General features: G+C 43.3%; 1 protein-coding gene across 1 annotated transcript in view; it reads left to right on the top strand.

Moving 5' to 3' along the window:
- Window positions 1–24,130, top strand: part of TM2D2 (TM2 domain containing 2) — a 324,727-nt gene that overhangs the window by 184,677 nt on the left and 115,920 nt on the right. Inside the window, exon 3 of the mRNA XM_044084334.1 lies at window positions 1,699–1,814. Within this exon, the coding sequence (XP_043940269.1) occupies window positions 1,699–1,814 (116 nt within the window). The remainder of the gene's footprint in view (window positions 1–1,698; window positions 1,815–24,130) is intronic.

Genomic DNA, 24,130 nt, shown 5'->3' with positions numbered 1-24,130 from the left:
TTTTTTGCGGTTTGCCTTCGAGGGTGTTTTTCATTATATATATATATATATATATATATATATATATATATTTATGCTGGTGTGTGTGTATGACAGATGTTTTAAATATCAACATTTTTAATGCTCATCATACCTCCAGAAGTATTTGAATCATAAATATTCGTCTGCAGTCTATCCCGAATCACAGGTATTGAAAAAGCATAATATTTTTTGCAGGGCAGAAAGTGCTCCTACACCTCCACAACCTCTGCTTATTATATATACCATCTCCGAGTTCACAGTACAGTGGTGAAGGGCAAATTCTCGGTTTCCAAATTACCGTGATCCTGCACTTAAAAAGGTACATATGATTAGCTGATTTTCGATCATTTCTACTGGGTTTTTTTTTTTTTTTTTTTTTTTTTTTTTTTTTGGACAGTTGTCATTCAACACGTTGAAGGAAAACCATCTCTGCAGAGGCACGATAATACCTGACCACTTGGTAACTAGTTAGCATATTGTAGTCCTGAAATGTCAACATGTTAAAACTTTCTATGTTGAACTCAATTTACTCACAGTAGTTTATATGTACACTGTGTCAGCACATAGTCCATCAGCAATCAGTATCCTCACCCCTGTGAGTGAAACTCAGAAATGAGCACTAACATGGGTCTTGCTGATGGGGTAAGTCAACATTTTCCATGAATCGTAGTAGATATTTTTGTTTGAATATTTCAGCATTTCAACTTTATACATTCACTATTCTGACTTTCAGTATAGTGCTGTTCTATAAGTTGTCAGGAATGTGTGTGTGTATGTACATATACGTTCTCTTTGTCCTTTTTAATCTTCTTTCACAGCGCAACATTACTTTTTTTCAAGCCTGCTAACTGGCTCTTTCATTTCCCCACTGTAATGTATGTAGCCACAGTGTGTGTGTGTGTGTGTTTTCCCTGTGGCCTTTTTTAATGTTGGTCTTTCACTGCATCATTGTGTAACGGTCCTTTTCCTCATGCCTGCCAATCAGCACTTTTATTTCCCCACTGTGTGCAACCAATGTGTTTAAGGGTGGTTGGCTGTCAGTGTGTCATATTCCAGGTGGGTAGGGTATTTTTAATAGTATAACTTTGCCATTTGGTGGTCTCCATAACACAGCATCTTTGCAGTTCTGCTAAAAACATTCTGTGTTGTCTAGGTGTGTCAGAGGTTCATTTTTATACTAGGGTTCAAGTCATGACCATAGTTATTTACTGAAATGCATCATTTAATCTTAAGATGTGTATACCATTCAAGGTCAGAAGCTGTCTTCACTGCAAAATAATTTTCCACATAAAGCTTAGTGTACAGGTTGCCTTAGGCAGACATGAGCAGTGCAGAAATATTTTTGTACTAAGATTGCTTTGTCATGTTTAAACTATCAGATGTCACTGTGGTCAACCAAAAGCATGAAATATGTTTTGTTAGTGCATTTCTTGTTGGCATTCTGATGGAAAATGTACTGAGCATACTTTCAATGAGGAGGAAGGAGTTTAAGACTGAAAAGTTAATTCTCTGTGTGGTGCATTTGTTAGATGTATGCCAAAGATTTTAAGCTGGTGAATAAGTAATTCAGAGTCTCAACTATTTTTTTTTTTGCAAGAGAAATAGTCAGAAATTTTCATTTGTCACTTTGTATGATCTCTGTATCAAGCACCAGTATTAACACATTTTATCTGTTAGTTCGGTGGACAGGCTTACATTGAAGTCGATCATACACTTGTGCAGTGCAAGGCATTGGATGGAATTGAGTGTGCAGGACCTCGAACATTTTTGCGTGGGAATAAACCCTGTATTAAGTAAGTATGACTGAAATGTGTAGCACGCAAGACCCCATTATTTCTTGGTTGCTTTGTTTGCATACATTTAAGGCTTTTTTTTTTTTTTTTTTTTTTATTAGAACAGAAACATTTTTTTAGTTCTTGGCAGTAGGATTCAGGGGATACCGGTTCAACCATCATTGCTTCTAGTGTTTTAATTATTTTTAATTTTGTAACTGGTTCATTAAACATCACATTAAAAGGCTTTTTGTGATAGCTGCAGTCCATTTAGTTCCTTGTTGTATGTAGTAGGGCTGTCTAAATCACAGAGCTGTCTTTCTGGCTATTGATGGAAGTGATGATGCTTTTTTATTATTGTTGTTACTCGTAACATAAATGCAACTGAGATAATTGACCTTGTGGTGCATTTGCATAGCACAATGGAAGTAACATGCACAGAGATGCTGCTACATTCTCTCTTGTATTTGAAAGTGTGGGAGTGTAGAATGCTACATGCTGCCAGTAGCACAGTAAGGCAGTCAAGATTTTTAATGGTAGTTTTTTATGTATTTTATTTCTCTCGTTACATTTTTGTTAACCATGTTAGCCTTACTGGTTAGATCTTATTGAAGAAAATGTTTCAGTAGACAGTTGAATAGGATAACCGCATCAATCATTGCAGATGGCAAGATTCAGTTATCAGGAATTGTATCAGTAATAACCAGGATTCAAGAGCAAGGTAAAAACACGCAGCCTAGTTTAAAACAAAGGAAACTGAATAAAGCACGATAGGAAATTCAAACCCAGTTTTTAAGATTATACTAGTCTGGTGCATTGTATGTAGGAACGAAGTGCTTCTTTAGGATAGACTTGGATTTGTTAACGTTATCCACAGATGTTCATCATTAGGTCATTTTTGTAGTAGCCTAAGCTATTTCGGTTATATCCTGCCCCGGATATAACCACCAGATAGAGCCACATATGCAGTTTGGGTGCCAAAACCTATATAGCTTTCTTGCCACCAAAGAACACTCCCTCAGCAGGCTTCGTGGAACTGACTGTTGGCTAGTAATCTTTCAAGGCTGGGTAGATAACTACCAAGTTGGGGAAGACTTTCCACAGTTTTGGGGAAGAAGTGTTTTTTTTCTATGACTGTATTATTTTTAAGTGAAGTAATCAAGTAAGAACAGCTCACCAAAGAAACTGCCGCTAAAACAATTATCATAAAAGAAATCGCTGTTCTTCCACGGGGCTAGAGGGAACATAAAAGTTGAAACTGCTAAAACTGCAAAAAGCAGATAAACACGTTTTATTTAACAAAGATTAAAACACCAAACTGATAGACTAGAGTTGGATAAGAGCTTTCTGCAAAGTGCCTTCTTCAGATCCGTAAAAAAACAATTAACACAGCTGAAGTTAAATAGAATGTATGGAGCAATCAATTCACTTCCTAAGCTCTCTGCCTTTCAGTAGCGGTTTTAAGGGAACCAGACCATTTAAGCCAGATTTCTTATCAGCTTGTAGATCTGCTATCCATTTTGTTTTTATTATTTCAGTTTTGTTGGTAGTATTTCCTCCCCTAGCAGTAACATTCACTTTTCCCAGACAGGAAAACAAGAATTTGTGTGTAGGATTTGTCTGTATATGATTGGCTAGAACATTAGTTTTCACTTTCAATCTAATGTCACTATAATGACATAGGATCCTTTCTTTAAATAATCTGTCTTTCCTATCTAAAATGCAGAACAGCCGTTGCATCTGGCTACATATATGAGATCTCTAGTATTACAGTCAACACAGTCATTCGTTCCATATTGTTTGTTTATAGGATGTTGAATGAACCGATTATCATCAATATAAGAACATGCCTTACATCTATGATGGGGAAGAGTACCTGTCTTGATACTCTGATTTTTCTGAGCTAGGGATTTTTTGTGACATAGGAGTCTCTTCAAATTGGGTTTGTTTTTAAAGGTGAATCTAGGGGTTTCTCCTACTATTGATTTTATATGTTCATCTGCCAATAAAATTTTTCAGTTCTCCTTTATGACTTGACAGATAGATGAAATATCATTACTGTATGTTAATGTACATCTGATGCAAGTCTGTCGTCTCCTTGGAGTAGATTTCATCCCTTCATCTTGTCTGGAAAAATATGGTTTACCTGCTGTGGTCCTCAGTCCTTGCACTTTTTGTTGTCTATAGTGTATTTCTTCACTCTTGTAACCACAAACCAACAAATTGTCTCCTATATTATCACATAGCTTCTTGTGTTGCTCAACTCCTGTACATAGTCGAGATGCTGTTAAAAACTGTCCTTTCACTACATGTGAGTACACATGGGTGGGATGCGTACTTGTCCTATACAGGACATGATCGCGCCAAAATTCTTTCCTATAAATCCTAATATTAAAATTTCTTTCCTCATCAAGTGAGATCATTACATCCAGGAATTCAATCTCCTTATCAGAGTAGTGTACATCAAATTCAAGAAAGTCGGTAGTAGAATTCAGATAGTCCACAAATCCACAGAGTTCCTCTTTAATGCCCTTCCATAGAATAAATGTCGTCCACAAATCTTCCATAGTAGCCAGTATGGTTACATCAAGCTAAATTACCATGTGTATCAAAGATGTGGTCTTTCTCCCATAGAGCCTTCACCAGATTGGCATAGTTGTTAGCATATGGAGTACCCATGGCAACGCCCCACGTCTGCCAAAAATATTGATCTCCATATACAAAGATATTGTTCTCTAATATAATTCTTAGTAGTGAACATATTTTTTGACAGAATTTCTGTCAAAAAATCTGATAAATATTCACTGTCCTGTGGACTGACTCACCACCCATCTCATTCTGTATAACCGTAAACAAAGATTTTACATCTAACATCACCATTAAGAGGTTCTATCTGTCTCTTAGATTCAATATCGATCCATGTAATTAATGACTGTAAGAAATGCGCTGTATCCTTTAATACAGTATCTTTTTTGGTAGGATGGTCTTCATCTGGTCTTCTATGTAAATTGAAGTAGGCTGTGTAAGCCATCCTCTTCCCAATACTATTGGATGAATGGGTGGATTAGTTGCATTTTTGTGTACTTTCAGAAGTCCAGTAATCACTGGAATATCTGGATGTTCTACTTTCATGTAATTGTATAACTCTTCTGATAGCAGTCTGGTCATATACAAGTCATAGAAAGAGTCACCAACTCTTTGTTCAAAATTTTTTATTTCCCATTTATTCAATTTCCGATAGGTGGTGTCATCTGGTAGCATTGCTTCCATCTTCTCATTATAATGCCATGTGTCCATCACCACAATTGCGCCTCTTATCTGCCGAGATTCTCATTCTTAATGAAATCAAATAAAGCTTCTCTCTCTTGCATATATTCAAGTTGTGATATTTCCTCATACTATTTCCATCTACTTAATTCTCACAGGCTCTGAGAAAGGTTTCTACAACTGGATATGAAGATGGTATGTACACACTTGGCTTCATAAACTTCTGAATATCATTTTCATACTGGCAAGTTCTGAATTCATGTCTCAAGTTGATATTGATTCCAAGGTATTTCAGAGCTAAAATGAACACACTCAACTTTACTCAACAAAGGCTCATCATTTATTCTATCCTTAGACTCAGTTATTTGTCTTGGTGATGAGTCAATAGTTGACAGATTAATTACTAGGGAATGTTTTAGTTTGTCAGCCTCTGTCTGTCTGTCTTTGCTGAAAGAACGTACTCTGTACGGTGGAGTGTGTTTCATCAGTACAGGAAGTATCGAAAAAAACAATATATGCAAAGCATTTTCTTTTGATCTAGTGCCGGCCTCTATGCTGTCTGCGACAGCATTCACTTCTCCATTATGTACTGTAGGTTCTGTCACTCCTGTGTTAACATCGTCCCTATTGGTGCTTGAACTCTGTGTCAATGTTGGCAGCAATGGCTGTAGCTCTAAATTTATTACTTTGTTTCTGTTCCGCATTGAGTAGAAGTGGCTCCGCTTTGCGATTTTTGATTGTCTCGTATGCCGGTATATGAGCCAATCAAAAATAGCAAAGCCGAGCCTCTTCTGTTCAGTGCAGAACAGCCCGCTGTTCCATATTGAACACAAGAGGCTCTGCAATATTTGATTGTCTTGTATGCCGGTATACGAGACCATCAAAAATTGCAAAGCATCTTTCAAGCAATCGGAAAATATACACTTAACTGGCATCTACCAATCCCCATGGGTGCCTGTTGAGTGAGAGTTTACTGTACAATGGATAGAGAAGATTTGCTGAGATTTCCCAAGGAATTAATTTCTGCTTTTAATGTTTGAAATTCTGTTTCTTCAGAAACAGAAAAAGAAAGAGTTCCCATTCATTATGATGCCGATTCTCAGTCAGAAGAAGAGGGAATGGAGGGGGACTGTTTTTCTTCATTGATTTCTCCACAGGTTGAAGATTATGATTATGTGAAAAATTCCTTCAGCCTTCTCTCTCGAAGGCCCATCTCTGTGTGAGACCTTAGCTAAATGAAAGGAATGTTTCAGTGGGAACAGAATGAAATCCCTGTTTGTCAGCAAAAAGATTAGGATTTGTGGAAATTAGATATTCCACAGTCTGCAGCTGTCCTTCTGTTTTATCAACTTTTTGAGGATGTTTTCATAACAGTTTGTAGTATTTCTGACTGCCAACCTCTTGTTCCTAATAAGGTTATACAAAGCACCTTAGACTCTTAAATATGTATTTTCTACTCCTAAAGCAGACTGTGCAGGTATCTGCTTATCTAAAACTTCTAATGCTAAACAGATTAAGGGTGGGAAAGCTTTTGATAGATTAGGAAAAACTGTTTATTCTGCTATTTTAACTTTTCATTGTTTTGAACTGCCAGGTCCACATGTTAAACATTTTTATTGGCTTCTTTTGAAAATATAAGAAAGTTAGCAGTTAACTTCTTCTCGTTTGGGGTAAAGAAATAATTGAATATCTTAACTGTATCAGATGTCCTTCAAGAATGCAACTGCAGTCATAACATGTGGGTTGTCCTGCCTCAGGCAGCCCTCAGTCGGCCGGATTCCAAAGTCTGGGTCCGACGTCGGCTGATGTCGCATTTCTCTCCGACGTCAGAGCGGCTGGAGTACATAAGCATCAGCCGACGCCACTTTCTTCAGTCTTTCTTGCCGCGCGGTGCCCGAAGCAGAAGCAGTTCGCAAGTGCCGGTCGGTCAGCTCCTGTATTCTTCGACACAAGTCATCAAAGCTAAGTACCCGCTGGGGACCTTTTCTTGCCTCAGCCGATGTCAGAAATTACTGAAAAAGTTAACAATTGTCTTTCTTGTGGTAAACAAATACCTCATAAGGATTTCCACTCTTACTGTCTTCCTTGCCTGGGCCCAGACCACGACGTCTCGGCCTGTGTAGCCTGTGCTCGCTTCAACAAGCGCACTCTCAGGCGCCGGGCGGAGTTCGCTGAAGATTTTTTCGCCAATAAATTTGCTTACACCATGCCGTCGGATCTTCCGACATCGCAAACTCCCAAAAAGCGAAAAGACCGGGACCGACATCCTCGGCCCGCGTCTACCACCGACTCCGCACCAAAACCTAGTGCGAGTGCTTCGGTTCCCTCTGAGACGGTCTCTCCACCGCTCCGAACCGAAGACACTGCATTACCGACGACTCCGATCCCGGATATCACTCCGCCAGTTATCGATTTTCCTCCGGATACCGAAACCGAGGAAATGCCCGAGACCATTGCTGTAGACAAGGTCACTCCTGCACGTGGAGCTGCCAGGCCTCCCATGGCCATGTCTATTAAGGCGTACACTAGGGCTAAGGCAGCCAGCAAAACAAAGCACATTACTTCTAAATCCTTACCTCAGCCTACTCCAGAGACACAAATTATGTCCATGGCTGCTGATTTAATTTCCATGATTAGAGGTTCACAGGCCCATCCTGAGAGAGGATCCCAGCCTCCTTCTGATAAAAGGCCCCAGGTTGAACCCTCTGATCCTATTCCTTCAGATGAAGATTCTGAGGGCTCTGTCCACTCTGATAGCCAGGAAGAGCTCTTCTAGACCTATGAGGACTCGGATGCAGAAGATTCCATCCCCTCTGCCTCCCCTCCAGGGGATATTTCTTTTGGGGAAGTTCTGCACACCATGAGGGAACATTTCAAGTGGCAAGGTCAGGAATATTCTGATTCTAGGAAACGCCTTAGGACTTTCCTTAAGAAGCCCCAGCACAGGCCCTTAGCTATTCCTCCTGTACTTGATCTTCTGGATGATTTATATTCTGACTCTAGTGCTACCCCTAATTCTCTCCCTCCTGCTCCAGCCAAGCCAGACAGGTATTACAGGGTCCCAGAAACTCATTCCCATTTATTCAGGGCCCATACTGCTGATTTGGAAACTATTTCACAGGGGCCTAAGGGAGTTGCAGCCTCCACCTCTAAAAATCCATTGCCCTCCAACAGGGAAGCTAGGTCATTAGAGAGATGGGGCAAAAAGGTTTACACATCCACTACCTTATCTATGAGAGCTTTAAATTGCCTTTTTCATATGTTACAATATCAGGATTACCTGTTAGAAGATTTACAAAAAACATTAGCCGCTCCTGATCCTTTAGACAGGAAGACTTTGCAGGAAGCTGTACATAACACTCAGCAAGTAAGCAATCACTTCCTGCAGTGTGGATATGATGCACTGGAAGCTTCATGTAGGGCAGCTATGACAGGGGCAGTCATTCAGACATGCTTGGTTAAAAGATCAACCTCTACCAGATCATGTAAAAGCAAAACTTCTGGATGCACCTTTAGAAAAGAACAAGCTTTTTGGTGCGAATGCTAAGGATGTGTTAAAGACCATCGAAGAAAAAGCAAAATCAGTTCAGACGGTGAAAGATTTCCTCCAGGTTCAACCCCCAGATTCAGTAGGAATTGGCCTTCTAAAAACTGGTCCTTTCCTAATCCAGAAAAGTTTCAAAGGGGTAAGAACAGACGTGGCCGAGGAAGAGGCCAATACAGAGGCCCTTACAGGGGACGACAATGGCAGCCAGGAAACCAAAGAAGTGACGCAGGGGTTTCTCCTGCCCCACAACCACAATCTCAATGACTTTCCTCTACTACTGCCTACCAGGGAACAAATAGAAGCTCCCTTGGGCAGGAAATTATTTCTGTTTGCAGAAAATTGGCACAGACTGACAAAGGACAAATGGATTTTGGACATTATAGACCGAGGGTACAGGTTTCATTTTCATACCTTACCAAGAAAACAAGGCATGCCAAACCTACCACAAAACCAGAGGGCAGAGGCTATCAAGCAAATCACTCTGCTGACTCGGATGAAAGCAATAGAAAGAGTTCCACAACAAGAACAAGACCAGGGGTTTTACTCAAGACTGTTCCTTGTTCCAAGAAAAGAATCTCAATGGAGACCAATACTGGACTTGTCTGCATTAAACGCCTTTCTCATAGTACCAAAGTTCAAAATGCTGACTCTACAGCAACTCCTTCCCATGCTGGGCAAGGGGTCTTGGCTGATTACTCTGGACCTCAAGGAGGCATACCTGCATGTCCCTATCAGACACAGCTGCAGAAGATACCTCAGATTTCTTGCAGGGCCAGAGCATTATCAATTCTCAGCATTGCCATTTGGCTTATCTACTGTGCCCAGAGTATTCACAAAACGCCTGGCTTCAGTAATTGCTCATTGCAGGCTCCAGGGGATACAAATTTACCCGTACCTGGACGACTGCCTCATACAAGCGGACAACAAATTGATGTTGACAAAAAAACCTGGATTATGTCATACGATTACTTCAAGCTCTGGGATACACAGTCAACTTCCAAAAGTCAAGATTGCAGCCATCCCAGCAAATAATCTTCTTAGGAGCCAAACTAGACACAGCCTCACAGATGACTTACCTGACAGAAGACAAGCAAGAGAAGTTAACTCATTACTTCAAAGGTTTAGCAAAACTCACCCAGATGACTGCAAGGAGATTCCTACAGGCCCTGGGTTACATGGCATCCTGCATTCTCCTGGTTGCATTAGCAAGACTACACACGAGAAAGCTTCAGTGGTACCTAAAAAACATTTGGTCTCAACACAGCAACAACTTGGAGACAATCATACCGCTCATTCCATGCCTACAAAAGGGATTCCTATGGTGGGCCTCGGTGAGACAGGCAAACACAGGTATGTCATTCAAAAAACCACAGATAACACAGACCATGACCACAGACGCCTCAGACCTTGGATGGGGGGCGCACATGGAAGGCAGGTGTATACAAGGGCAATGGTCTCCGGAGGAAACACATCTGCATATAAACCAGAAGGAAATGCTGGCAGTAATGCATGCCATCGAGGCCTATCAACACCAACTCCAGCAAGGCCATTTACTGATACGGACAGACAACACCACTGTGATGTGGTACATAAACAAGCAAGGGGGCACCCACTCTTACCCCCTTTGCAGACTGACAATGCATCTTTGGGAGAAATCACCGAGCCTAAACATCCAGTTACAATCCCAGTTTCTTCCAGGAAAAGACAATGTGTTGGTGGACAGCCTAAGCAGGAATTTCACAGATCCACACGAGTGGAGGTTACATCCGAGGGCCTTCACACAACTGACTTCGACATGGGGCAAGCCAGAAGTGGACCTATTTGCCTCTCACCTCAACCATCTTCTACCAAAATTCTGCACAAGGACATACCATCCAAAAGCTTGGAAAATAGATGCCCTCTCATTCAACTGGAACTCCCTAACAATCTATGCATTCCCACCTCTGCCACTGATGACCTCAGTATTACTAAAGATCAAAGCAGAGAGACCCAAGGGAATCATAATAGCTCCGGACTGGCCAAGACAACACTGGTACCCACTACTGCGGAGCATATGTCACACCAGGAGGTGGGCCCTTCCCCAATGGCCTCTACTTTTGACTCAACACAATTTCGAAACAGTGCATCCAAATCTTCAAACACTGCAGCTAACAGCCTGGGAGATCCCATAAATAACTTCAGCCTATCTCTCTCCAAGGAAGTTCAGCGGATACTAACAGAGGCTCGAAGACCATCCACCAGAAAGGTTTACTTAGCAAAGTGGAAAAGATTCAGCAATTGGAATACCAGCAAGGGACATGATGCATCATTGTTGAACATCCCACTCATCTTGGAATATTTGGCAGATATGTTAAAGAACGGACTCTCGTATTCTTCCATAAAGATACATGCATCTGCTATTTCAGCTAGATACAACACTGATCCTCCTGTTTTTCACACCCTTTACTAAGGCAATTCCTCAGGGGAATCAAGAACATTAAGCCACCAAGAAAGGCCCCAGTGCCAGCCTGGGACCTCAATTTTGTCCTAGAAAAACTGACTCTACCTCCATTTGAGCCAGCAGCTTCAGTTGACTTGCAATTTCTCTCATGGAAGACAGCTTTCCTGTTGGCAATTACCTCAGCAAGAAGGGTTTCGGAGCTACAGGCCCTAATGGCAATACCACCCTTCATTATTTTTCACAGGGACAGGGTTACATTAAGGACCACCCCTACTTTTATGCCAAAGGTGGTATCTAGGGTTTCTTTAAATCAAGCCATTCATCTGCCTGCTTTCTTCCCCAATCCTTAGAATAAGGGGGAAAGACTGTTGCATACCTTGGACATTCACAGACAACTTCGATACTACCCGGACAGAACCAAGGCCAGTAGGAAGTCTGAACAACTTTTTGTAGCTTACGCCCCTGCAGTCCAAGGAAAAGCAATTTCAAAACAGACTATTTCAAAATGGATTGGACATTGCATCAGATTCTGTTATTCCTTTCATGGAAAGGCTGTTCCAGCCAATGTCAGACCACATTCCACCAGAGCTACAGCCACCTCTACAGCATTCTTAAGAGGGGTGCCTACTAAGGACATTCTAGAAGCTGCTACATGGAGCTCCGTGCATACATTCTCCAAACACTACAATCTCCCTCTATACTCCAGATCCAGAGCAGGCTTTGCTTCGCCAGTCCTGCAGTGTTTGATTGCCACACCATCTTTTCCTAGAGCATTCCTCCTCCCCAGCTAAGCTATGGTATTCTACCCACATGTTATGACTGCAGTTGCATTCTTGAAGGACATAGTACAGTTTTGTACCTACCATAAATGTAGATGTCCGATAGACATGCAACTGCAGTCGGATTTTCCCTCCCTCCATACCTCTCTATGCCTAGGGTCCACTCCTATCCCTGTTTCTCTTAGCTGGGGATATCTGTTATGGTGTATTTGTTTTATTGCTCATTTATTTGTTTGGAATCCTGTTTTTGTCTTCCAATTTGATTACAGCCTTCCTTGGAGGGCACCTGGCATCTGGGGCAAGAAACACTGAAGAAAATGGCGTCGGCTGATGCTTATGTACTCCAGCCACTCTGACGTCGGAGAGAAATGCGACATCAGCCGACGTCGGACCCAGACTTTGGAATCCGGCTGACCATTCTATAAAGTGATCTTATGATTCTTCCAGTAGTGTCTGCAGAGCTTCTGCTGATGGTCAGTTGTGCTTGGTTACATTCTCAAAACTTACTACAAGATGTTGAAGCTGAGATTTTAAATTCAGTGGTTGACAAAGAGGTTCTGTTTGGCCCTTCTGCTGCTGTGATTCTGCAAAATTTTTGATGAAGGGAGAAACTGATTCAAGGGGTGGCCCACATTTTCCAACCCCCTTTTTCTAGGTTTAATTAATAACTTTCTCTTTGTACTCTTATAAAAGATTTTAAGCAACAAGGTGCTAATAAATAAGATTTTAAAAAGCAATGGCAAGGAAGCCGTAAAAAGAAAAAAAGAAAGCCCATGAGAACCAAGGGCAGCCCAAAAAGTTAGAATAACTACATGTTCATCATTAAATCACTGCTGTTGTAGCCTTAGCTGTACGAGTTATATCCTGCCTAGGATATAACAGCTAGCCAGCTTCTAGGTACCTTCCATGCACCCAGACTGTTGCTAGCTCGAGAAAATCCTCATTTGTGGCACCAAAACCCTTCAGAGCTTTCCTGCCACTGAAGACTGCGCCTCTTGCAGTCTTTTGAGAATCAGTGGTTAGCTAACGTTTCTGTATGGCTGGGCATACAAATTCCAGGGGGGGGACTTCTAAAATTTTATTACTAAAATAGTACTTTTCTAACAATACTTCTTTTTTGTTAGTTTTATAAAGTGTTGTTCATTTTATTTCCTTTAGTGTCATCTATATTTTTATAGGGTTTATTCTAAAATTTAGTCTAAATGTTAAAAACTTTATAAATTGTTTTTACAGACTAGGAGAAATGTTTGTTGTGCATGCCACAGTGTTCTTTTCTTGTGAATATTGTACCTTTTTCATACTTTGCACTTATTGACTGCTGCTGTCATCATTACTGGGGCTTCAACCTTCTTTCTCAGCTTTACCATGGAACAACTTAAACAGTTCCTCTGTTCTTCTTTGCCACAAAAAGAAAAAAAAAATCCTGATAGCCTTTGCCCCTTCAACAGGCTGCTGTTTTGGCTCAGTTGTAGATGGGTGAACCTGCAGTGGTCATTTCTGGTTCCTCAGGCTACTCATCTTCTTTGGTTGCCTCTGGTTTAGTCCCTTCAGCCACCAAGCGCCGAGGTCTGACATGTCCTGTACAGCAGTTGGATTATTCTTGGAGGGAGTGGGAGACCCACTCTTTTGGTCTCTGAAGGAGTTGGGAATGCTTCTCAGCCTAGCCAAACTAAGATGTCTGTTCCCGGAGGTAATGTCCCTGACATGAGTCAGTCTGCTTCTGTGGATATTCTTCTTAAAAAGCTGAAGGTTAAACTTTTATCTTCTCCTGTTTCTGTTACTTTAAATAGGGAAGATTTATTGGGCTTAGCTATGGGCTTAGTTCAGGTAACCGTTCTTATTCTGGATTAACTGATAAGAGAAATGGGAATTAGTCACTTTTTCTGACAATTCCATGTGTGATGAACACTGAAATAACTGTATTGGAACCACGGATATAAATAGGACGTGCTGGAGGGATAGATTTATCACTCAGAGACTCCTTATGCTGTGGAATAAAATCCCGGTCCATGTGAGGCAGAGCACCTCGCTGACTCTGTTCAAGAGAAATCTAGACCTGTGGATGGGAGATCGTAGGTTTACCCCGGGAATCATCTCTGTGTCACTGCTGGACAGAGGCACAACAAACTAATGGGCACAGTATTTTTTCATATAAGGGGTGGCGTAAGCCACAAAAATTTGGGCTAGGCTTATAAATGCCTTAGGGCAGATAGCCTAGTATAAACCTATGAACCTATGAACAAATTCTGTTATTTCTTGTCCTATGACTTGTTTTGATTCCGAGGTGACTAGTTCTTCTGAAGAGAGTAGTTCTTATGATTTTTCTCTTGGAAGAATTTTCTTTTTCTGAATCCTAGGATGAACCAGTTATTTCAGTGGTTAACATAAAATAAAATTTGCTTGTTTTTTTTGTGAGTATGAGTAATATCACATCCATTTTTCCTTCTTTGGTGGGGAAATTTTCTCGAAATACTCTTATTGTTTTTGTTCTTATTAAAATTAAACATTCTTTGAAGTATGCTTATGACTCTGCTGCTTATCCAAGAGCACCAACTTCTGGGTCTTTCATGAGAAGATTCACATGGTTTCAATTTCAATTTGCCTGAAGATGTTAAAGCTGATGTCCTTCCATATCACTGTTGTAGTATTCTTTATCAGAGGGATCTTCTACCAAGGAGAGCCCAACATCCAGCCATTATTCCAAAGCCATTTGCTCTTATAGGCGTAGTACATCACTCGTATGCTCCCTGCATACAACATATGGACACAGGTGCTCAGAACTTCTTTGCCGCCAGACTGAATGCCATTGTTGAACATTGGTCTGAACGCCTTTCTACTGTACTTGTTACCAGGCCATGTTTACAGATAAGTGCCCCACTGGGGTTTCTTCTCTTTCTCCTATTTTTTTGTGGTTATTTTGTTCATGTCATTCAGAAAGGGAAAATGTCTGTGTTGGAAGAAGATTCCCCATAAGGGAAATTTGTGCCTAAAACCCTTTGTAGTTGTCTCTCCTGCTTGTCCATTTACCAGGAGAACAGATGTCTTAAGTTCTTGGCTCAAGGTGCTATGGCAGAATCCTCCTGTCCTAGCTGTTGCCCAAGAAGAAGACCAAAAAAATTAGGTCCAATCCAGCTGCTGTGCATCCTGCTCTGGATGTCTCTCTTGAGGCTGGTGAAAGGCCAGATGACAGTCTGGTGATTGCTTTGGATTCATCTGCCGCTACCCTGTTGGAGGCCGGCATGAATCCGGCTTCTCCCATATTCTTTGAGGCTTTTCTTATGTCTGTACCTGGCATTGAAGGGCAACCTAAGCTGATTATATTTGAAGGTCCAATGGGAGATTCCTAAGATTTTAGTTAGGGAGGAGATGCCTACAACCATTATTGAATCTCACTAAGGGTCTGACCCTCTGAGGGTTCGGTGTTTTGTGAGGAAGTTCTGCAGAAGAAGAAGAAACAAAAAATAAAACCTATTTCATTTGCTGTTAAGGATCCTCAACTTGAGTGGCAGGATTACAGTTATTAGGGTCTTTTTAATGCTTTGATGGCTTTGAAACCTCCTTAAGGGGTCTCCTTGTCTTCTCCACCCTGGTCTTCCACTCCACTTAAGAGGCTTAGGGAATTGGATTCCTCAGATGAGGACCTGAACTCTGAAAGAATCTTTGTCTTACTCTTCCCAAATATCTTCCGCCTTGGACTTTACTTTGGAGTAGAAGGGTTCTATAAAACCAGATTCCCCCTTGGAGGAACTTTCCTTTGAGGATACTATTAGCCATATGATGGATTATTATAAGTGGGATTGCCCTCAAGTCTCAGAGATTCAGAAGAGATAGTATGAGTTCCAACAGTTGGAATCTCCTAAGCAGTCTGCTGTTTCTCTTTTTCTGGCTGCCCTCCTGGATACTTTCAGCAGCATCTGTAGCCCCTGACTATCAAGTCCTTGCATCTAAGAAGTCAGATTTTATTAAGTGCCTGAGTAGTGAACATTTCCTTTTAAATCCCCTTCTCCTGTGTCAATCTCCACTGATAAGCTATCCAAGCTGTTACCTTCTGATAAGGAGAGTAGGGGTATGGAAAGGCTGGGTAAAAACTTTTACACTGCTGCCCCTTTATCATTTAGGGCCATTAACAATCAGACTGACATGACCAGATGTGTTTTGGCCCTCCTTTCTCAGATTTCTAAGGTGGTGTGTGACCTTCCTGACTCTGACGGAAAGGTTTTGGCCCTTTACTTGCTGGGCTGCACTTCTCAAGTTGACCGCCACTCAGTTAAATGCAACTGTGATGCAGCTGATGCCTCTTCAGGGCTGCTGCCTTTAGTTCAGTTATGAGGCATTATTGTCTTCATCTTCAGTATTTGCCTGATGACATTAAGGCCAAACCTTTGGATGCTCCTTTGGATAATAAAAATCTTATTTGGGTCTGCTGCAGCTGAACCTTTCAAGTCTCTCCAAGGAGAAGGGTATCGCCTTGCCAAACCTGAAACATATTTTTGTTTCTCTTCTTCAAAAATTTCAGAGAAATTCTTCCTTTAAGTTGTGTTTTATTTGTAGACAGTTTCACCTTCCTTCCAAGGGCAGGAAGGGCTCTAGACATGTGCCTCCTGCTAAGTGTACTCAGACCCCTGCCTCCCAGAGACCTTCCTTCAAGGATAAGCCAGGTTCTGTTTAACATTTTGTTTCCTCCTGCCCTTAGCCAAGGTTCCTTTGTCTCTTCATCTGTCCTCATCACTTCCACATTGGCTACAGATCACTTCAGACTCTTGGGTTCTATCCATTATCCTTCAGGAATATTTCATAGTTTGGAAATCCCTTTCTCCCATTTCAGGCATTCCTCAACCTCCTTGGAAACAGGTTTCTCATTTCACAGAGGATCTTATCTCTTTTTTGCTCAGGGTGCCATTCAAGCCCAGGTAGGGAAGGGATTTTACAACAGAATGTTTTTGGTCTCGTGAAAGGAGTGCTCTTGGAGACCAATTCTGGATCTTGCCTGGCTGAACACCATCCTCAAGATTCCTTCCTTTTGGATGCTGTCTCTACAGACATCGTTCCGTTTTGTTCTGCTCTGGGCCTTTCTGGTACCTCTTGATGTCAAGTATGGCCTACCTTTAGATCCCCATCCATCCTGTCTTTAGGATCTCCTATCTGTGGAGGTTCCTCTCTTTCTGTCTTTTGTGTGATCTGGTTTATGATGGGTTGGTATAGTCTTCAGTTAAACCTCGCCTGTCAGCAATTTCTGCTCGTCAGTCTTCGACTCCTCTTCAGGAATTTGCTTGACCTCAAACCTACAGGCCAAACTGTGTCCTTCATATCAGATCTCCCAGGAAGCCTTTTCTGCTTTCCTGAGACATCGGTTTTGCCCTTGAAAAATTTACTTGACTTTGTTTTATCCTGCTGCTTCAGCTTCCTTACAATATCATACTTGGAAGACTACTGTTCTTTTGGCTCTCACTTCAGCCAAGAGAGTGTCAGAACTTCAGGCATTCGTTGCTATTCCTCCTTTCTTAGTTTTCCAGAGAGCCCGGGTACCTCTTTGTACTAATCCTCCTATGTCCAAGGTGGTCAATGAGCTGCCTCTTAATTGGTCTATCCATCTTCCTTCCTTTTTTTCCTTCTGCACAGTGTGCCAGTGAGAAGGTTCTTCACACCTTGGATTTCAGAAACCGCTCGGATATTATTTGGATAAAACCAAAGATGTTATGTAGTCCTAGCTCGCCTACATTCTTACCCGTGGGTTCGTAGCCGAATATCGGCTCTGACTCGGCCGATTTTTACTAGCTCAAAGTCTCTCATTGCCTGGGCTAAGAGGGTATCCCATGGTGCACTGCTCCATATTCCCAGATCTCGTTTGCCGCTTGTGTAGCTCGGACGTGGTCTCATTTGGCTGTGGCTAAGTACCCTCTTTTTTGCTATTTCTCTTTGAGAGAGTTGTTAGTTCAGACCCAAAAGCTATTTTAATAGCTATTCTTGTTGCTGATCGCTAATTTTGTGTGTGTTTCCAGTGCTTGAGAGTGTTAGTTGTTTTGGTATCCCTAACTGTTCCAGTGGGCTAGGCCTGTTTTAGTTAAGAGGACCTAGTCCTCCCCTCTGTCATTGGATAAACCTTTGGTCATTGTGTTTTTCCTGTGTAATACCCAGAAGAACAGTTTCAGTTAGAGGTTCTTTGTGTGTGGCTCGTACTGTTTTCCTGGTGTGTCCCCTTTCAGTTAGAGGTTCTCAGTGTGCTTAGTACGGTGTTTTTTTCTGGTGGTCTAAATTGTGTGGTATTTCCCACCCTTTTTGTAAGTTGCGTCTAGGTGTTTAACTAACGTTAATTGTAAAATGCCCAAAGATCAGAAGGAATATAAGCCTTCTGGCTTTAAGAAATGTTCCAAATGTAGATATAAAATGTCCATCACGGATGGACACTCTGTGTGTGTCTACTGCCTCGGAGCCATCCATTTACAGGAGTTGTGTAGCTTTTGCCACGCGTTCAGTCCTAGGGTGCTCCAGGAGAAAAAAAACAAATTAATATTAAAGGAACTTTTGAAACCATCATTTGAGGAAGCTATAGATTCGGCTTCTAGTACTCTGTCTAAGTCTAAAGCTTCCAAGTCTAAGAAAAGGTCTCTGGCTCCGTCTGCCACTTCGGAGCCTCTGGAGAAGATTACTGTTTTGAATTCTACCTCCTCGGCTCCACTGTCCTCGGGGCCGCAGGAGGTATCAGTGTTAACCGAATCAGCGTCGGCTCCAATTATTCTTGAGCCCATTCAGAGCCGGTCGCCCAGTGTCAGGCATGGTTCACCAGACAAGAGATCCCAGTCTCCATCGCTCTCCTCCAAATCCTCCAGGCTTTCTGATTTGGATGTTGATAGGGTAGTGCAGTGGCTCCTGCAGTCGCCGGTGTTGGCCAAATTGTTCTCGGCTCCGACCAACTGGGCTCCGGAGCCAGTTTCTGTGACCATTTTGATGATTCCTCCTCCGAGCACATCCTTGTTGTTGGAGCCGGTATGCTCCGCTCCGAGTGATGTTCCTGCTGCGGCTCCAATACCCCCTTTGGGTCTATCTGTACCGACATCAGCTCCGACCATGTCGGTTCCATCCACAGGGTTCGAGACACGGGTCTCTTCGGTCAGGCCCGAGGGAGCTACGTCGGGACAGCTGTCGGTTCCGAGTCTCCCACTCGGTGCATCGGCTCGGGGGACCCCGGTCCTGGTCGTGGCCTTGGAGGCCGGTCGGTCTTAAGACTTGGGAGGACCTGCCTTCGAGGCCATGCGGAGCGCACTGGCAAGATCGTCAGCTACATCACCCAGGTCAGTCATTCCGTCCCCCACCACTTCGGCGAGACCCTCTGACACTCGCCTATCCATGGACAGTAGAGCGCCAGGCCCTAAGGATACCCCCACTAGTGGTCCCCAACCTTCTGAGGGTCTCCCAGAGTCAGTGCCTGAGGAGCCTCCTAGAAAGAAATCGTGCAAGAGGAAGTACATAGACTCCCAGGATGAGTCTCTCACCTCCGATACTGACCTCGAGGAATCGGAAGGGTCCCCCAAGTCTTCCTCTGATGATGTTTCCTTCTCCGATATCCTGGAAATACTGAAACAGAGGAGGCTGGCCTTCCAAAACTCTTTCCGAGGAGGAGTCAGTATTCCTTAAGGCTTTTGGCGCTCAACCTTCCGCCTCCTGGGTGTTTCCACCCTTCGACGAACTTCTTGACCTCATTTGTCGAAGAGTGTGGGAAAACCCTGATTCTGTGGAGCCCGTGCCCAGGCGTCCCAACAAATTCCTGTCCGCACCCCAGGGAAAAGAGTTTCTATCAAAACGAGTCCCGCTAGATGCCATGGTGGTGGCAGCAGCCACCCAGAAGGAAGTTGCAGAGTCTTCCTCATCAGTCCATCCTCCTAACAAGGGAGTCTAGCACCATGGACCGGTACGGGAAGCGTACCCCATCTTCAGCAACCTTCACTTTACGGTCGCTGAATTATTTATCTCACTTCACTCAGCTCCAGAGAGATCTCCTCAAAGAACTGGGAGATACTCTTGCGGGTAACATACCTGAGGCGGTGGCTGAGACTGTTAACGCACAAGTTTCTACCCTCAACTCCATCGCTATCCCGTTCATGCGGCTCATCTTGTATGCGGCCGAGGGAGCGAGTAGGGCGGCGAGCTCAGGGGTCGCCCTTAGAAGGCAAGCCTGGCTGAGCTTGTGTCACTTCGAGAAGGCCTTCAAGTCTTCCTTCACTGATGCCCCATTTGACGGTTCCTCCTTGTTTGGGATCAAAGTGAAAGACACCCTCACCAGATGTTCTTCATCTCACATTGCTGCAGTCCTTACACTTGGGTAGTCCGCTGTCCTCGGTCGGCCCGAATATCAAAGTATAAGGCTGACGTCGGTCAAGGCGCATTTGACTGACATCAGGACGTCAGGGTACAAATGCGCATGACCGACGTCATATCCTCAGTCTTTTTTGCTGCATGGTCCGATGCAGAAGCAGCATTGCAAGTGCCGGTTGGCGTTCTGAAATTTTTCGATTTCGGAGTTTCAGACCGAGTCAAAGTTGGCTAAGTACCCGTTAGAATATTTTAGTTTTTTCTTGCCTCAGTGGTTTACCGGATGTCAGAAAAAGTGAATAATTGTATTTCTTGTGGGAAACAGATACCGCATAGAGACTATCATACTTTGTGTATTCCTTGTTTAGGGCCTGAGCACGACGTTGTTGGGTGTCGCTCTTGTGCTAGATTCAATAAGCGCACTATAAAGAGAAGGTTAGATTGTGCCAGGTTAGTCTTCGGGAAGCGGTGCAATTATAAAATGCTGTCGGATGCTCCGACGCCCGCTTCTTCGAAGAAGCGCAAGGACAAAGCAGTTAAGCCTAGGCTAGAAGAACCGTCTGTACCGGACGCCGGTTCTTTAGAGGTGTCGGTGGAGCCGGTGGTTCCACCGGAGGTTCCTTTGGGATCCCAGGGAGAGACTTTGTTATTGCAGGATGTGGCCTCTCAGGAGGCAGGTCAGGCTGAAGGGGCTTCTCAGGTTACTATACTCCCCTCCCTTCCTAGGGTGGTTAGGCCCTCTCCTTCTGTTTCCAAGGCTTCTCCCAGAGGCAGGCCAGGTTTAGCTTCAGTTGGTGTCACCCCTAGTTCTTCAGGAACTGTGCCCAAGAAGCATATGCTTAAAATGGCAGAAGATTTGATTACTTTGATTAGGGGTTCTTTGCCCCCTCCTGATAAGAGACCTAGGGTGGAGCCTGAGCTAGGGAGTTTTGAGCAGGCTTCGGATGTGTCAGAGTCTTCGACTGAAGACTTGCAGGAGTATTCTCCTTATTCTGATTCTGATGTGGATGATTCTACTCCTTCTGCTTCTCCTCCTGAGGATTTTTCTTTTCAGAAACTCTTCATTCCATGAGGGAGCATTTTAAGTGGGAAGGTCAGGACTTCTCTGATTCCAGGAAAAGGCTTAGGGAATTTTGTTTTACCCCAGCATAGGCCTTTGGCTATACCTCCTGTTTTGGATGTGGTGGAAGATGTTTTACAGAGGCTTCTCTTAATCCTGATTCTTTGCCTCCTGCTCCTGTTAAACCAGATAGGTATTACAGGGTGCCTGAAGCTCATAAGTATCTTTTTAAGAGTCCTAGGGCAGACCCAGAAACTGTTAGTCAGGGGCCTAAAGGTGTTAAGGCTTCTGTTGTCAAGAATCCGGTTCCTACAGATAAAGAGGCCCGGGCTTTGGATAGATGGGGAAAGAAAGTTTATACTTCTTCCACTCTAGCTATGAGGGCTTTGAATTGCCAGTTCCACATGTTGAAATACCAAAACTATCTCCTTTCACAATTGAAGTCTAAGGTTGATGCTCTGGCGGAAGGTATTGAGTGTAAAGAGTTACAAGATTTAGTACATGTTTCTGAACAGGTGGGTAAGCATTCTTTGCAATGTGGTTTTGATGCTGTACAGGCCTCGTCTAGGGTGGCTGCCACTGGGTCAGTTCTTCGCAGGCACGCCTGGCTGAGGGATCAGAATTTATCTGACCATGTTAAAACAAGGATTTTAGATGCTCCTTTACAATCTGATGTGTTGTTTGGTTCTCCTGTTGAGGCAGTTTTAAAGAAAATGGAAGACAAGGCTAAGTCTATGCAGACTGTTAAAGATTTTTTGCAGGTTCAGCCTCCAAAGTTTAGTAGAAATTGGCCTACTAAGGGGTGGACGTATCCTTCTTATGATTCCCAGTCTAGGGTAGATCTAGACGTGGTAGGGGCAGAGCTCAGGGCTCTTTCAGGCCTAGAACAGGGAGTTCTCCTGCACAGTCTTTGGTGAGGGCAGGGGTCAGTCCTTTCGTAAACAGACCCAATGACCTACCTTTTCAGCTGCCAGAGCCTTCTCGTCTGGCAGCACCTTTGGGAGGAAGGTTGGCACTTTTCAAAGAAAATTGGAGTTTAATTACCCAAGACAGATGGGTATTGGATATCATACACCACGGTTACAGGTTTTATTTCCATACCTTGCCTCCTTTCAAAGGCATGCCAGACGTTCCTCCTCAACAAAGAATAGAGGCTCACAAGCAAATTTCTCTGTTACTCCAAATAGGGGCCATTCAGCCGGCCCCTATGCCAGAAGTGGGCCTAGGATTTTATTCTCGCCTGTTCCTAGTACCAAAGAAAGGGAACACGTGGAGACCAATTTTGGACTTATCTATCCTCAACACTTATCTGTACATTCCCAAGTTCAAAATGTTGACGTTACAGCAGCTTTTACCTCTGCTGGGCAAAGATCATTGGATGGTAACTTTGGATCTCAAGGAGGCTTATCTTCATGTTCCTATCAGACTGAGTTGCAGGAAGTATCTGCTTTCGAGCTGGGACTTCTCATTATCAGTTCTCTGCATTGCCCTTTGGCTTATCTACTGCGCCCAGAGTGTTCACGAAAGTTCTGGCTCCAGTGATAGCTTTCCTCAGGTTAAAAGGAATACAGATCTATCCTTATTTGGACGATTGCCTGATTCTGGCTCAAGGAAGGGACGAGCTTCTTCATCATTTGGATTATGTGATAGCAGTGCTAAGATGCCTGGGGTATTCTGTGAACGAAATAAAGTCCAGTCTAGTACCCTCTCAGGACATGTGCTTTCTGGGTGTGAGACTGAATACAGCATCCCAGATGGCCTTTTGACCCCGGACAAACAAAAAGAATCTTTCCCTTTACTTTCATCAGTTGTCTCATCAGTCCAGGCTGACTGCAAGGACAGTCCTTCAAGCCTTGGGGTTCATGGCATCTTGTATTCTGGTGCTTCCCAATGCCAAACTGCATATGAGGAAGCTGCAATGGTATCTCAAAAATGTATGGACTCAGCACTGCCAGGATTTGGACACTGTCATTCAAATAATACCTTGCATTCAAAAGGAATTGTTGTGGTGGGCTCAGGAATGTCACCTAAACAAGGGACTCTCTGTGACCCGGCCAGAGGCGAGTCAGATTCTAACGACAGATGCCTCAGACAAAGCTTGGGGAGCTCATCTGAATGGAAAGTGGATACAAGACAAGTGGCCTGCCAGACTACAACATCTACATATCAACTTGAAAGAGATGTTAGCAGTCCAGTTTGCATTAATAGCTTTCAAGGATTTACTTCTCCCAGGGCAGGTGTTGGTTCTAACAGACAACACAACTGTCATGTGGTACATCAACAAGCAAGGCGGAACACATTCTTATCCTCTATGCAGGCAAGCAATGATTTTGTGGGAGACTGCTCTCAGTTTACAGCTAAATCTTCAAGCAAGGTTTCTGCCGGGAGCACAGAACTCCTTAGCAGATGTGTTGAGCAGACAAATTATGGATCCCCACGAGTGGAAATTGGATCCTCATGTATTTCAGAAATTGACAGTGTCATGGGGAACTCCAGACATAGATCTGTTCGCTTCTCCACTAAACCACCAGCTGCCAAAGTTTTGCACAAAAGGTTTCATCCCACAGCTTGGAAAGTGGATGCTCTTTCTTTCAATTGGAGCAATCTTCATGTGTATGCCTTTCCGCCTCTGCCTCTCCTCCCAAAGGTACTACTAAAGGCCAGACAAGACAAGCCAAGGATGATTTTGATAGCTCCAGACTGGCCTCGACAGCATTGGTACCCATTACTGAGAAGCCTGGTACGGAAGCCTCCATGGCCTTTGCCTTCGATTCCACACCTGTTGTCTCAGGAGGACAGTCATTTGCTCAATGTCAAGCTTCACTCTCTGCACCTAACAGCCTGGCATATTCTGTTTTGAACCATAGTGGGCCTCCACTTCCACAGCAAGTTTTGAATGTTATTTTGGAAGCTAGAAGGCCTAGTACAAGGAAAGTG

Source organism: Protopterus annectens, chromosome 9.part0, assembly GCF_019279795.1.
Source record: "Protopterus annectens isolate FY-2018-M chromosome 9.part0, PAN1.0, whole genome shotgun sequence".
NCBI lineage: Eukaryota > Metazoa > Chordata > Ceratodontiformes > Protopteridae > Protopterus > Protopterus annectens.
The sequence above is the reverse complement of the archived record's forward strand: the minus strand, read 5'-3'. Positions and strand labels throughout refer to the sequence as shown.